The 13,943-nt window shown below is 41.1% G+C and overlaps 2 protein-coding genes across 3 annotated transcripts in view; both read right to left on the minus strand.

Annotated features, from left to right (window-relative positions):
• GABA-B-R1 (gamma-aminobutyric acid type B receptor subunit 1) overlaps positions 1–13,943 on the minus strand; it is a 195,993-nt gene that overhangs the window by 75,816 nt on the left and 106,234 nt on the right. The window lies entirely within an intron of this gene.
• LOC149501447 (uncharacterized) lies at positions 3,569–6,526 on the minus strand. The gene is made up of 2 exons (XM_089732968.1): positions 5,856–6,526; positions 3,569–5,232 (listed from the first exon to the last, which is right to left on the minus strand). The coding sequence occupies exons 1-2, from the start codon at positions 6,082–6,084 to the stop codon at positions 4,904–4,906; spliced, it is 558 nt and encodes a 185-aa protein (XP_089589094.1). The 5' UTR covers positions 6,085–6,526; the 3' UTR covers positions 3,569–4,903.

Here is a 13,943-nt window from a genome sequence, read left to right on the forward strand (position 1 = left end):
GTAAGCCGAAATAAAAATTGAAATTGTCTACTTTTATAATTTTTCCCTGGTCAGAATATTAGGCTGAAAAAATAAAATTATTGTATTGTCATATATCTTTTGATACGTATTCCAAATTTTCAAGTTAATTGAACGACTTAACTTACTAGCAGTAATGCGTTTCGGCTTGAAGGGTGGGGCAGCCGTATAACTATGCTGAGACCTTGGAACTTGTATCTCAAGGTGGGCGGCGCGTTTACGTTGTAGATGTCTATGGGCTCCAGTAACCACTTAACACCAGGTGGGCTATGAGCTCGTTCACCCATCTATGCAATAAAATAAAATAAAGACTTGATGTTAGGTGAAATTACACTGAAAGATTCCGTTACGTATTATAGATAGATTTATATAATCAAGTTAGCGTATTAAAATAAGGCAAATTAAACTAACATTCACAAAAGATCTAAATTTATAGTTAGTTATCCGTAAAACAAGTCGAACTAATATAATTTTTATTTTCTTTTTCATGTAGATATTTTTTTTATTGCGAGTCCAATATGTTTAACGTGAATAAATTGTAAAAGGATTTGCGATTTTTAAAATTAGTTATCATCTAAATATTTTTCTAAAAAAAGTCCAATGATTGTTTTAACACCTCAAAGACGTTCTCTAATACAACTTCAGTATCTCGGCGTTCTCTTGTGCCGCAATATTAATTGAGTGGTCATCAAAATCTTCTGCTGAATAAGCATTGTTGCTAGTGCGCTTAATGCCGACTGTAGGTGGTAACACTTTCGCTATTTTGCAGCAAACTTTATAACCCCAGTTACATCCGGGAACGTTGACGTCGATGTTCAAATCGGGACAGTCTCTAATATCAATGCAAACACCACCCCGTGCCCAGCACGTTGTTCTCATGGTACCTATTAGAAAAAAATAATTAATCTATCGAAAATAATAAATCAAATCAATAAACTAAATTAAACATGTAATTCGTTTCCAAATGATTCTTGTCCATCAGAGTTGTGGTACCTACTGCGAAATAGTCGTGCGTTTTGGTTCAAAGTGTAGGCCAGCCTTATTATTATACATTATTAAAATTGACTTCATGTCTCAATATAGGTATGAGGTCTATGTTATTCACGTTGTGAAGTCTATTAGTTCTGGTAAACGCTTAACACCGAGGCTGTGACCTCGGCAGTCCATCCATACACAAGGAAAAAATAAACAATAATTAAATAGAAACCCATAGACGTCACAATTAATATGAACTACCTTAATGAAGTTAAAGTTTCAATACGCCGAATTGAATTAAGGAAGCAATAGGCATGATGATGGAACATATCTGCGTCTCACAATACATCTATATTTTTTTATTTATTGCTTAGATGGTTGGACGAGCTCACGGCCCACCTGGTGTTCAGTGGTTGCTGGAGCCCATAGACATCCAGAACGTAAATGCCACTCACCCTGAGATATAACTTGTAATGTCTCAGTATAGTTACAACGGCTGCCCCACCTTTTAAACCGAAACGCATACTGCTTAACACCAGAAATAGGCAGGTCGGTGGTACCTACCCGTGCGGACTCACAAAAGGCCTTACCGCCAGTAATTACGCAAATTATAATTTTCCGGGTTTGATTTTTACTATACGATGCCTTCACCGTGGAAGTTAATCGTGAACATTTGTTAAGTACGCATTTCATTAGAAAAATTGGTACCCGCCTGCGGGATTCGCACACCGCTACAATATGGCTAAATACGAATACACCAGACGTCTTATTCTTTAAGTCACGATGACTTCAAAATCAATATGTTTATACAATGTATGTATTAATTGTAAACATTAGAAAATTATTTGAAGTAAGTTCAAAACTTGAGTTAAACGGCTAAGGCAACAATCACAACTTTCAGGACACGGTCAATTTAATAAATAATTCAACCCATCAATGTTGCATAGCTTTTACGTCAATTTGATGGTACGTTAAGTGATTTCGACGCTGTATGGGCCTTCGGAGGCGGATCGTGAATCAGAATCCCGGGCTTATATTGTTAACTGGCCTTGAAACGTTTCCAGTTTTCTGTCTTTTAAGTTATGTTACATATATATATAGAAAGGTTGCTTTTTTTAAATAAAAATAGCCATAATCATGTTTTTTTTTCTAATTGCTTATATGGGTGGACGAGCTCACAGCCCACCTGGTGTTAAGTGGTTACTGGAGCCCATAGGCATCTATGACGTAAATGCGCCACCCACCTTGAGATATAAGTCCTAAGGTCTCAAGTATAGTTACAACGGCTGCCCTGCTCTTCAAACTGAAACGAACTACTGCTTCACGGCAGAAATAGGCAGGGTGGTGCTACCTACCCGTGCGGACTCATAAGAGATCCTACCACCAGTAAACAATCAACAGTTTAAACAATCAATAATGAATTTTTATAAATTTATTAAGATATTTTTTAAGACTTCAATTTGCCACTAAAGCAATAATTTTTTTTATGATACAAATTTATCTTCAAATTAGATGTTTACGTCTATGACCAGCAGTGGACATCTGCGGGCTGATACCTTCAAGAATTCAACAGAATGCGTGTTATTTTTCGTACGACACTAACCAAAGGTGGGCTTCGCATTCGGCTTAACAAAAATGTCCTTGTACGTATCCGGTAGTTTTGGTATCACCTTATTCATGACCATTGTGAGCTTTGCTTCACCACAATCGCTTAGTGAAATCAAACACACACACAATATTAAAAACATCACGCAAAGTACTGCGCATTTATCGTTTCCGTGATTTATATCGTAAATTGATTTATGATTGACTTTTCTAATTGTGCGTTGAAAAATGTAATAGATTTCATAGATTTCATTTGTTTTTTTTTCCTACCTAAGCTGGTAGCCTAGAGAGGCTATTCCAGCGTAACCGTAACTAGTAGGTGAGCTCACGGGGCTCAAACCTGACGACGATGCTAACACGAACCCTAGCAAGAGTCGTGCTTCGCAGAATCTACCACAGGATCGGAAACGCGACCCACTGAGAAGATCCGGCGAGAAACTCAGTGGGCTGTGTCTGAGAGTTAATTTACTCGTCGAGCCCTTCGTCGCAAGCAACGGGTTCGACGAGAACGGTGACCGGTGTTTGAAGTACCTAGAAGCACCGTTAGTGGATCGGGAGGAGACAAAACTTTCATTTGTAAAGAATTTGTCAAGACACGTATATAATAATTTTGTGCTAAATTCCTTATCCTCCTCCGTGCGTCGTGTTCCTCAGTGCTGAGGATCGTGACCTTTACGGAATGCATACGTAGAGGTTTTCTTGGGAAAATCGCTAGTAGTGGGTTCCCGCCTCCGTCCACAGCAGAATTTCAGAGGCGATTTAGTTCCTCTGGGCTACTGAAGCCCTAGTTGGGTTAGTTGACCGCCGCCCGTTGCTCGGCGTTATATTTTTACGGCCAGGTAGGTGGCATACCGATGCCAACCCTCCTCTTTTCTCATCCGGGCTTGGGACCGGCAATGGCAAATTCCTTATCAATTATTATTAAAAAAAATCGGTATTATTAGACTATGCATAGTAGGTAGCGTCATCTCTTTCGCGCATACACGGTGAATTGGCAGTTACATCATAATTTTCAAAAATAACGTTCTACCTATTATATATTTTGGGTAATTTAGTTTATTTATCTTTACAGTAGAAAATAAACATAGCCAATATCCTTTTTGAGACATTCTTAAAAATAAATAAAATTACTGTTGAAGAGCACAAGTTACATTAAGATGTTTTTGATTATTTAGAGAGATTTAGAGAGAGAGATTATATACAGAGAGACATCAAAACTTAAAGTATATTTCACTTAAGGCTTGGTAGCTGTAAGGACAATCATTATAATGAAACGACAACACCAAACATAATATCACTAATGCGGCATCAGATAATTTTTATTATTCCGAATAGTCGGACTACCTTTACAGAATACGTCTGGATTTAATTAAAATTTTTGTGACGTCGATTGGGGTAAAAATAACTAACAAACTGAGCACAGAATATAAAATAGAAAACATGATGCATTAAACATTGATTCTGGCAACGATAACTTGCATATGTTGATCGGTGATAAGGTAACTGTTGCATAAAATAATACTGTATCATAGCATTAACTTATAGGAAGATGCTTATGGAGAGGGCAATTTTAGATCTTGAAAAACTAGCTGTCAAGGCCGATTGGCAACTTAATCAGACCAAGACTTAGTATCTGACAGATTCAAAAAATCAACAAACTTTACTTCAAGGAATCAACATTAGCAATAAGGCATTCGCTAGTGTCGAACGAACGAATTTGTATACCTTGAGTTCTTAGTAGCCAATTAGAAATAATATCTTCAGAAATAAGCAGACGAATAAAGGCCGCTAACAAGTGCTACTACGGCCCGCATAGATACTTTCGCTTGAAACTTCTTTCAAGAACCGCAAGACTGTTTCTGTGCAATACTGTCTTAAGGCCCATACTCACCTACAGTTCGGAATGTTGGTAAAAAGGACGAGAATTATTTGTTGTTTTTTTAGTGTAAAATACTTAAGCGAATCTTGGAAGATGAGAGACTGCGAATGCTTTATTATTTGTAAAATTGTTGTTAAGTGCTCAAATTATTAGTTTATTTAGTCACAAAAAATAAATTCTAAAAATTACACAAAAACACACTGCCCTCCACTTGGTATCAATTAATTTATTATGGTTTTTTTATTCAATTATCACATTTGTATTATTTTGCAAATAAATAATACCATTAGTTATTATTTATTATTTATGATGGAACTTTTAATAGACAGTTCATCGGAATTTACTTGTAAAAATTTTAAAAAGGTCTCAAACTAGCAGGGGCTTTTCCCCGAATGCTGAAAATTTTTGCTTAAAAATGAAAAGCTGTTAAGGAATCATGGACACCAATAATGCTTTAGATGGACTCGTCTTAGGCTCCACTTTGTTAATTTTCTTCTTCTTTTTCTTTTTTGCTCCTATGTCTGTCATGATTACTCCTTTTCCTCCAAAATCAGTTTTTTGGCTCCATGGCATCGCAAAGGCGCCAATACCTTTGTCTCTCATATCTCTTACTTTGTAACGATTCCAAGCGAAACAGCAAACGTTCAATTTTCCTTTACAACCAGGGACTTGGGTTAGAAAACGAAACCCGGTACACAGTTTGTAATTTACGCAAATGCCTCCAATATTCCAGCACGATGTTGACGCCATTGATTCTATCAAAACAAGAATAGTGTTTAGTATTATATTTTAATGAACTGTTTCAAAATTTTGCGGTTCTACATTGTAAATGCCAGTAAATGCTATTGCCGGAACTCGATAATTAACTTCCACATGTATATCTATTGTCGGGGGAAGTTAACAAATCTATTGGTAGCATACAAAAACGTACAAGAGGGTAGATGGATTTTTTTGTTGCTAGTGTTTTATCCTCAGGCTATATATAATCTAACTTCATCATGAAGGTTACAACCACGCCAAAATATCGGGAATATTTATATTTGTTATTATTATATCGTGAAAATTGTTTTAAGAATCCGTTAAATAATATGGTTTATAATAGTATTCGTTATATTTTATAATGTTTTTTTAGTGCGCGATTTAGACTAGCGATATTAATAGGTATTCGTTGCTGACTAACCACGGGATGTACGGGATTTTCAGGTAGGTTTACGTAGTATCCAAATCGCGCTAATACAAAAAAAACATACAAAGTATGTTTATTGATATTTTAAAATCGCTTTCACGCAATATTAGATCTGGGAAAGAAAGCAGAACCAAGTTTTAGGGAAAAAAAGAGAGATTTTGAGTCGTTTCTGTTTAGGTCCTCATTACTCACTTCGAGTATCTGCTTCTGAAGCAAGCGACGCGAGTGCTGTGTGATAAGCTAGCAGATCTGCTCTCAAATCTTCGTACTCTTCATCAGCGGATAAATCTAGATTGGCGTCGTTTCTCAAATTAACGATTATATCTGATCCGGAAGCATCACCCTCAGATCTGTCCTTGTGTTTTAATTCCACAACAGAGAACAACAAAGTCACCAACAAAATTATTTGCAACATTCTCATTTTACAACGAGAAATTCCATTTTAAACTACAACAAACAGAATATAGTGAAAATTTTATTGCGAATCATAAAACGAATATGTTTTAAACCGATTTCGCTATTGGGAAATGTTTGCGCAGTTCTATTTATTGCTTTCGTGATAAGCCTTATATCCGAATGTACATAAGGAATATTTTCAAGGAATATGGCTGTGTGGTAGCGACCTAACCACTCCATCCCTTCCGTGAGTGTCATAAAATACTACTCAGGGATTCGCTGGAAACGCACTCTTTGAGTATTAAACCAGCATACTGCGAAAACTTATTGAGAATGCAAATCTGAATCGGAAGAAAGGCGGCATAGATATAAATAAGCGTTCACTAAAAATATCAGTTTTCACATCTCCTGTTTAGCATCGACCAGACCTTAATCCTTACTACCTAGTCTGGTTGTGCTCATTTACATATTTTAGAGATCTTTATAGGAGGGGCTTCACTTTTCCTGTTTTCGTGATATATTTTTCAAACAAAAGTAGTTTAAGTTCAAAAGTATAATGGTAGACATAAGCGAGATTATTCAGTCACTTTTTAAAAGTAAATATAATATATTTTATAGTTTTTAGATACTTAAAGATAGTTTAAAGGTACCTGTAATTGTGTTAGCATGAAGTCTGAGCTTATCGAATCAATCACTCAAAAATAAATGAATGGGCACCAAATAAAAATAAATTTTTCTTTTCCAATATTTATTGTCGTGTCCTTGATACTTGTGAAAATTTTCAAGTAAATTGGATTTCTTGAAGTTAATGTAAATTACGTTAAAATATTCCATAGAAACTGGTCAACCTTATGCGTATCAAATTGCTTTTTAATTTATATTGTTTATTGTAAACTGGAATGGGCGCTACATGAGCATTCAACATAATTTTTGTTTTTTCCTTGTTCATATTTAGACCCACTCGGATAGAAGCCCTACTGAGGTCTTTGAACATTGTACTGAGGTCCTCCATGGTCTCATCTTTGTGGCGAGGCTTGGGGGAGGCCTATGTCCAGCAGTGGACGTCCATGGGCTGATAGAATAGAAAATAGAAAAATTGTAAACTGTGACCAGTCTTTGTTTGGATGATTAGTTCCAATGCAAACCAATCCAATACACACTGTATTTTTTTTTTGTATATTTATAAAATACTCTTCAAAACGTGGGATTGGATTTTTGTCATCAACGTTACGTAGTTCGATATTGGGAACAGTACGCAGTTGTGACAGGCTTGAAGCGAAGCAATTTTAATTGATTCCCGTATCCAGATAGACTGATCCATCCGATATTGCTACGTGTGATGAGAGCACGTTTGCACCTAGGGCTGTGCAAACAGATTTTGTATTCAGATGATTAAATTTGTTTTAGTTAATCTGTTGAAATGTAAATCTTAATAATTACATTAATTACACCTCACATGTATTATTATTACACCTATTACACCCCATTGCCAGTTTTTACGAGATGGTGCATCTATGCATGGTTGGTGGATGGTGCTAGGGAATGGCGCTGTCTCTGTGACGCAGCTTGTCATACCACATCATTGAAACTTCGAAAGATGTGTTGCATTTACGCTGTGACATGTACGGGTTCCAGTAACTACTTAAGAATAGGTGGGCTGAAAGCCTATCTACTGGCATTGAGCAACAAAAAGAACTGATCTGACATCGTATTTCTAGGCTGACAGACGATGAAGCGTCTTAACTGTAATAGTCTTCCGTGCCATTAACAATTATTTTTTTGTCGAGCCTTTGGCCGAACCTCCTACGAGGTCTCCGCGCCTAGGGGGCGCGTGCGGTATGTGGACTTGACGATCTGCAAGGTGTTGGGAGCAGACCGCGGGCCCAAGGAATTTTAGAGCCCTACCGCACTAAGCGACTCCCCTGCACTCTTATATCCGACGTCCGTTCTCCGTCCGTAGTCAGAACCTGGTCAGAGTAGGGGGGTTCTTGCGGTCAACACTACAAGCCGTTAAAAATGTTGCCTTAACTGACAGGTTGTCAATTAGTAATATGCGTGAAAACATGTTAAATCGAATACGCATTATACTGCTTTCAGAAAAAAACTTGTATTAGACCAAATTTTCAAAGTACGCGCCACAAAACTTTTCTTAACAATGGTCCGGTTTTAAATTGAACCGGCGGTATCGATAATTTATAAATTAATAGTTTTTGAACACGCTGTATTTTTAACTAGCATTTTATTCTATCCAAAACTAGAATTGGAACTTATTCTATCGTTTCACAGTTTGAAGTTGAAAAAGTCGTGTAAAACTTGGAAGAGACGAAGTTTACCAGTAGCTCTTAAAGTTCTATAAATTTTCCGATTGACCTCAAACAGTGTTTAATTACAATCTATTCTGTCTATTTATTTTAACTTTAGGAGTGAACGAAACGATATGGATTCTTATAAATTGGAAACTGTCTAAAATTTTTCTGACAAGGTAAGGCCTACTACGTTTCGCTTCCACTATGGCTGAATATATAAACCCAAATGACGAAACTCGCAAGTCAATATTGTAAATACTGATAATGTGTTTGTTTTTCATGCGAGTAAATTTGTTAAAAATTTGTCATCAGAGGAGGGCAGTGATATCCCTTCAAAAATCAGCCTATGTTTTTAGGAGTTATGCGCGTGCTAAGCCATAAGTGGGCCAGTTCCGAGTCGGAGAGGGCGGTAAGCTTCACCGGGGTCTCTGCTGAACAACTATGAATAAGCACACGTAGCTTCGAAGGAGAAGCGTGTCGCCATTTCGCCCATTCTCGGACCAATGGGCTAAATATTAGCTCGGCCACTATATTGAACATCAACAGTTTACATCACTAATACAAAAATATTGTACTAATTTATCTTCTACGAAAGTTATGAAATTGATTGTATTAATCTTAAACTCAGATGAGCATTGTCAAAGCATAAAGAAGCGATCACACAAGCCTATTTTTTATGAAATTAATTCTACGCTAACTTAGCTAGCTTCTACGTTAAGAGAAAGTTTCATGTTAATGTCATCCTTAGAAGTTACAGTCTGCTCATGTATGTACACAACGTATATATAGAAAGCACGTATTTCGGTCATCCTGTTGAATTATTGAACTATAAGTCACGGAATCAATCGTGCCCGTATACTCGACCCGGATGCCAAGACACTGTCAGAAAAGCCTGACAGGCAGAAAAAGTCCTTAAGAAGTCAAACGCTTACCCTGGAACTTATAATGGACACAAATATGCTCACAAGTTAACCAAAAGTCTGCAGGACAACAAAAAAATATATTTCGTTTTATTTTCTTGTCTTAACACTCTTGTCAGAGCGGTCGTGATCATTCAGTATCATCGATGTGGGCAGATGTTATACGCCTCACTCATAATTGCCACTTCTCCCGGTTTGTGGTGAGCCTGGTACACTCATATATTTCGTTTAGGCTAAATTAATTCAGTCGCCTTATTAAATTTGGTATTACTTTTAAATGCGTGGGCGATAAAAACCGCCTCCTCTCATTATTTTCTCTGGTCGGTAGCGATATTATATGTTTTTTGACCTTTTTTGCAATTGAATAGACGTGAGACAGCAAAGTCCTTTGTTAAGCGTTGCAATTTCAAGGCTCGCGGTAATGGCCCAGCTCTTTGTCCTGTCAATTCTTAAGCGGTCACTCCCGTAGATAGATGTGGGGACACCGGATAGTAAGTATCCCACATACGCACGCGACTTTACGACCTCTATAAAGCAAATTGGACGTTCTATCAACGGCAGCTGACGGCAATTTCATTAACTTAAATGTACTTATTTGCTTTTGAAACTTTAATTACTATTTTGTTTTTTTGGTAAACTTGCTCTTAGTTATCGCTTTGTGAATGAACTGTTTACGAGATACTTGAATTTCTAAATACGAGTGCTTTCATTAATTTTAATTATGTGAAATAAATTATGTTACAGAAATAGTCCTGAATGAAATTTTCTCGAAAATTTAGATTTTTGTTTTTGGTTGGAATTATTGTTGAAAATATTTTTGTTTAAGGAGGAATCTACAGGGGCTTTTGAATCGTCCTGCCTTCACCAATTTGATTAATTTCATTATCTGGAAGGCAAAAACGTTCCAGCTTAAGAAAATCTTTTCTCATTTTCAAACACTGATTTATTTACGAAGCGAAAAAGATATATTCATAATACTTTAGAATCAAAATGATAAATAACAGTTACTAGTTTCTTCGGTTAAAGATTAGCAAAACTTAGCTTCCTTTAACTTCCTTTAACTTTAGCTTTCTTTAACGATGAGCAAAACAAAATCAAGGTCAATAGTATTTAAAAAAAATTAGCTAACGGTTAGAGCGATATTGAAGTTTCAAATAATGCCTTAGTTGTCCGTCCATTCCGATAGAGGCACCCGTCACGTGCGGACGTGCTCATCGACCACTCGATCGCCCGGCCTTTGTTCGCCCGGCTTTTGTTAGCCCGGCCATTGTTCGCGTGGCCTGTGTTCGTGGTACATCTGCCGACCAAGTGTTTTTCCTGGAAGTTTTTATTTGTTTTGTTTCCTTTTGTTATTTCTGTGTTCGTGGTACATCTGCCGACAAACTGTTTTCCTGGAAGTGTTTAATTGTTTTGTTTCTTTTTGTTATTTCCGTTTTGTTGTGTCTTTTCTTTGTCCTGTAGTAATAGCGCCGCATCGCCACCTGTGTTCAATAGAACCGCTCAGGTCCGAGAAGTTGGGGCCTCGCCGCAAGGCGAGTGTTTTCAAGACCCGGGGTCGCCCCACCTGGGCACTCAGCGATCATGGACGCTGTATTCGTGGAATTCCTCCGACTTCGTCACCCACAGCTCGCCTCAGAGTTTCTGGCTTTCAAGGCCTGCGAGCTCTCTCGAAGACTCCGCCGTGCTCGCTGCTCCTGCGTCGCCTGTACCTGCGTGCAAAGCGTCTACATCGAGCACCGCAGCCTCCGTCGTGCCTGCCGTTCCCGCGTCGCCTATACTGGCGAGTAAAACTACTGCGTCGTCCGCCGTGGCCACCGTTCCAGCAGCGCGATCATCCGCGGCCTCCGTCGCGCCCTCCAAAACTCCTGCTTGTAGGTCACCTGCGCCCGCCTCCTCGTCCTCCGACTCTGACTCGGAGATGGAGGTCGACCTCTCCCCTGCCTCATCGACGGATGGATTCACCCTGGTACAAAAGGGTAAGAAGCGTGCCGCGGAGTCTCGAGCTCTCGCGGCCGCTAAAATTAGCAAAGCCGCGAACGCGTCGCGCCCCCGCCCTCAGACTCCCGTTGCGCCTCCAGCCCGTGCCACTCCGTCGCCGCGACCGGTGGCGCAATCTAAAACTCAGACCCCTCCCCCGGTTATCCTTCAAGAGAAGGCAGCTTGGGACCGAGTTTCCCTGGCCCTTAAGGCCAAAAATATTAATTTTGCCAGCGCCCGTAATCTCGCCAACGGGATTCAAATAAAAGTAACGACACCCGACGACCATAGGGCCCTCTCAAGTTACCTCCGAAAGGAGCGTATAAGTTTCCACACTTATACGCTCCAGGAGGAGCGCGAACTCCGCGTTGTCATACGTGGAATCCCGAAGGAGCTAGATGCCGATCTCGTCAAGGCAGATCTGATAGAACAAGGCCTACCAGTAAATTCCGTGCACCGCATGCACACCGGCCGCGGTAGGGAGCCATACAATATGGTTTTAGTCGCCCTCCAGCCTACCCCCGAGGGTAAGCAAATTTTTAACATTCGGACCGTCTGTAGGCTCTCCGGTATTGCCGTCGAAGTCCCCCATAAAAAAGGCACTCCTAGTCAGTGCCATAACTGCCAACTGTACGGGCACTCTTCCCGTAACTGTCACGCGCGCCCCCGATGTGTTAAGTGTTTGGGCGATCACGCCACGGCCCTCTGCGCTCGCGACCAAAAAATCGCGACGGAACCGCCTAGCTGTGTCCTGTGCCGAACACAAGGTCACCCCGCGAACTACCGTGGATGCCCCCGAGCTCCAAAAATAAATCGCCGCGTCGCCCGTTAAAACCGCCTCCGAGCTTCCGGCCCAGACATCAAAGCCACGGTACCCTCTGTGCCGAAGGCTAAGCCTGCTTTCGTGCCGGCGTCGGTGCCCAGCGTCTCGGCTTGGGCTAAACCGTTGCCGTACACGAACACGGCTACAACTCTCTCCCCCGCGACTCGTCCCACCCCCGCGATACGTCCCTCCCCCGCGACCTGCCCTCCGACCGCGTCCGAAAATCTCGCTCTAGCGATCGACTTTTTTCAGTCGATCAACTTTGAGCGTGTTAACGCTTTGGGTGACGCCATTCGCGCCGCCTCCACTGCACAACATTTCATCGCCGTTGTGCAAGAATACGCTGACGTATACGCGTCGTTAAATACGTACGTCATCCCCTCACTCCGCCGGTAATCAATGGCGTACATTAGTAGAATAAAACCCTTATCCGTAACAATAGGATTTTTTAACGCTTACGGTCTCGCAAATCAACGTGATCAGGTTTGTGATTTTTTGCGTGACCATCAAATTGACATTTTCTTAGTGCAGGAGACCCTACTTAAGCCCGCGCGCCGTGACCCTAAAATCGCGAACTATAACATGGTCAGGAACGACAGGCTCTCTGCCCGTGGTGGTGGTACCGTTATTTACTATAGAAGAGCCCTGCATTGCGTCCCGCTCGATCCTCCCGCGCTCGCTAATATCGAAGCATCAGTGTGCCGAATCTCACTGACGGGACACGCGCCGATCGTTATCGCGTCCGTTTATCTTCCACCGGATAAGATCGTTCTAAGCAGTGATATCGAGGCGCTGCTCGGTATGGGGAGCTCTGTCATTCTGGCGGGCGACCTAAATTGTAAACACATCAGGTGGAACTCACACACCACAACCCCGAATGGCAGGCGGCTTGACGCGTTAGTCGATGATCTCGCCTTCGATATCGTCGCTCCGTTAACCCCGACTCACTACCCGCTAAATATCGCGCATCGCCCGGATATACTCGACATAGCGTTATTAAAAAACGTAACTCTGCGCTTACACTCGATCGAAGTAGTTTCAGAGTTAGATTCAGACCACCGTCCCGTCGTCATGAAGCTCGGTCGCGCTCCCGATTCCGTTCCCGTCACGAGGACTGTGGTGGATTGGCACACGCTGGGCATCAGCCTGGCTGAATCTGATCCACCATCGCTCCCGTTTAACCCTGACTCTACCCCGTCTCCTCAGGATACCGCTGAGGCATAGACATCTTAACATCACACATCACCTCGACATTAGATAGGTCATCGAAACAAGTTGTAGCGGAGGACTTCCTTCACCGCTTCAAATTGTCCTACGATATTAGGGAGCTCCTAAGAGCTAAGAACGCCTCAATGCGCGCCTACGACAGGTATCCTACCGCGGAAAATCGTATTCGAATGCGTGCCCTACAACGCGACGTAAAGTTTCGTATCGCCGAAGTCCGAGATGCCAGATGGTCTGATTTCTTAGAAGGACTCGCGCCCTCCCAAAGGTCTTACTACCGCTTAGCTCGTACTCTCAAATCGGATACGGTAGTAACTATGCCCCCCCTCGTAGGCCCCTCAGGCCGACTCGCGGCCTTTGATGATGACGAAAAAGCAGAGCTGCTGGCCGATACATTGCAAACCCAGTGCACGCCCAGCACTCAATCCGTGGACCCTGTTCATGTAGAATTAGTAGACAGTGAGGTAGAACGCAGAGCCTCCTTGCCACCCTCGGATGCGTTACCACCCGTCACCCCGATGGAAGTTAAAGACTTGATCAAAGACCTACGTCCTCGCAAGGCTCCCGGTTCCGACGGTATATCTAACCGCGTTATTAAACTTCTACCCATCCAACTCATCGTGATGTTGGCATC

Source organism: Bombyx mandarina, chromosome 15, assembly GCF_030267445.1.
Source record: "Bombyx mandarina strain Sakado chromosome 15, ASM3026744v2".
Classification (NCBI taxonomy): Eukaryota; Metazoa; Arthropoda; class Insecta; order Lepidoptera; family Bombycidae; genus Bombyx; species Bombyx mandarina.

Bases quoted from the DNA above. Each gene is read 5' to 3' on its own strand.
- LOC149501447 (XM_089732968.1), bottom strand. From the start codon at position 6,084: ATGAGAATGTTGCAAATAATTTTGTTGGTGACTTTGTTGTTCTCTGTT. The intron at 5,233-5,855 runs GTGAGTAATGAG...TTGTTTTGATAG, and splicing joins TTCAGAAGCAGATACTCGAA to AATCAATGGCGTCAACATCG.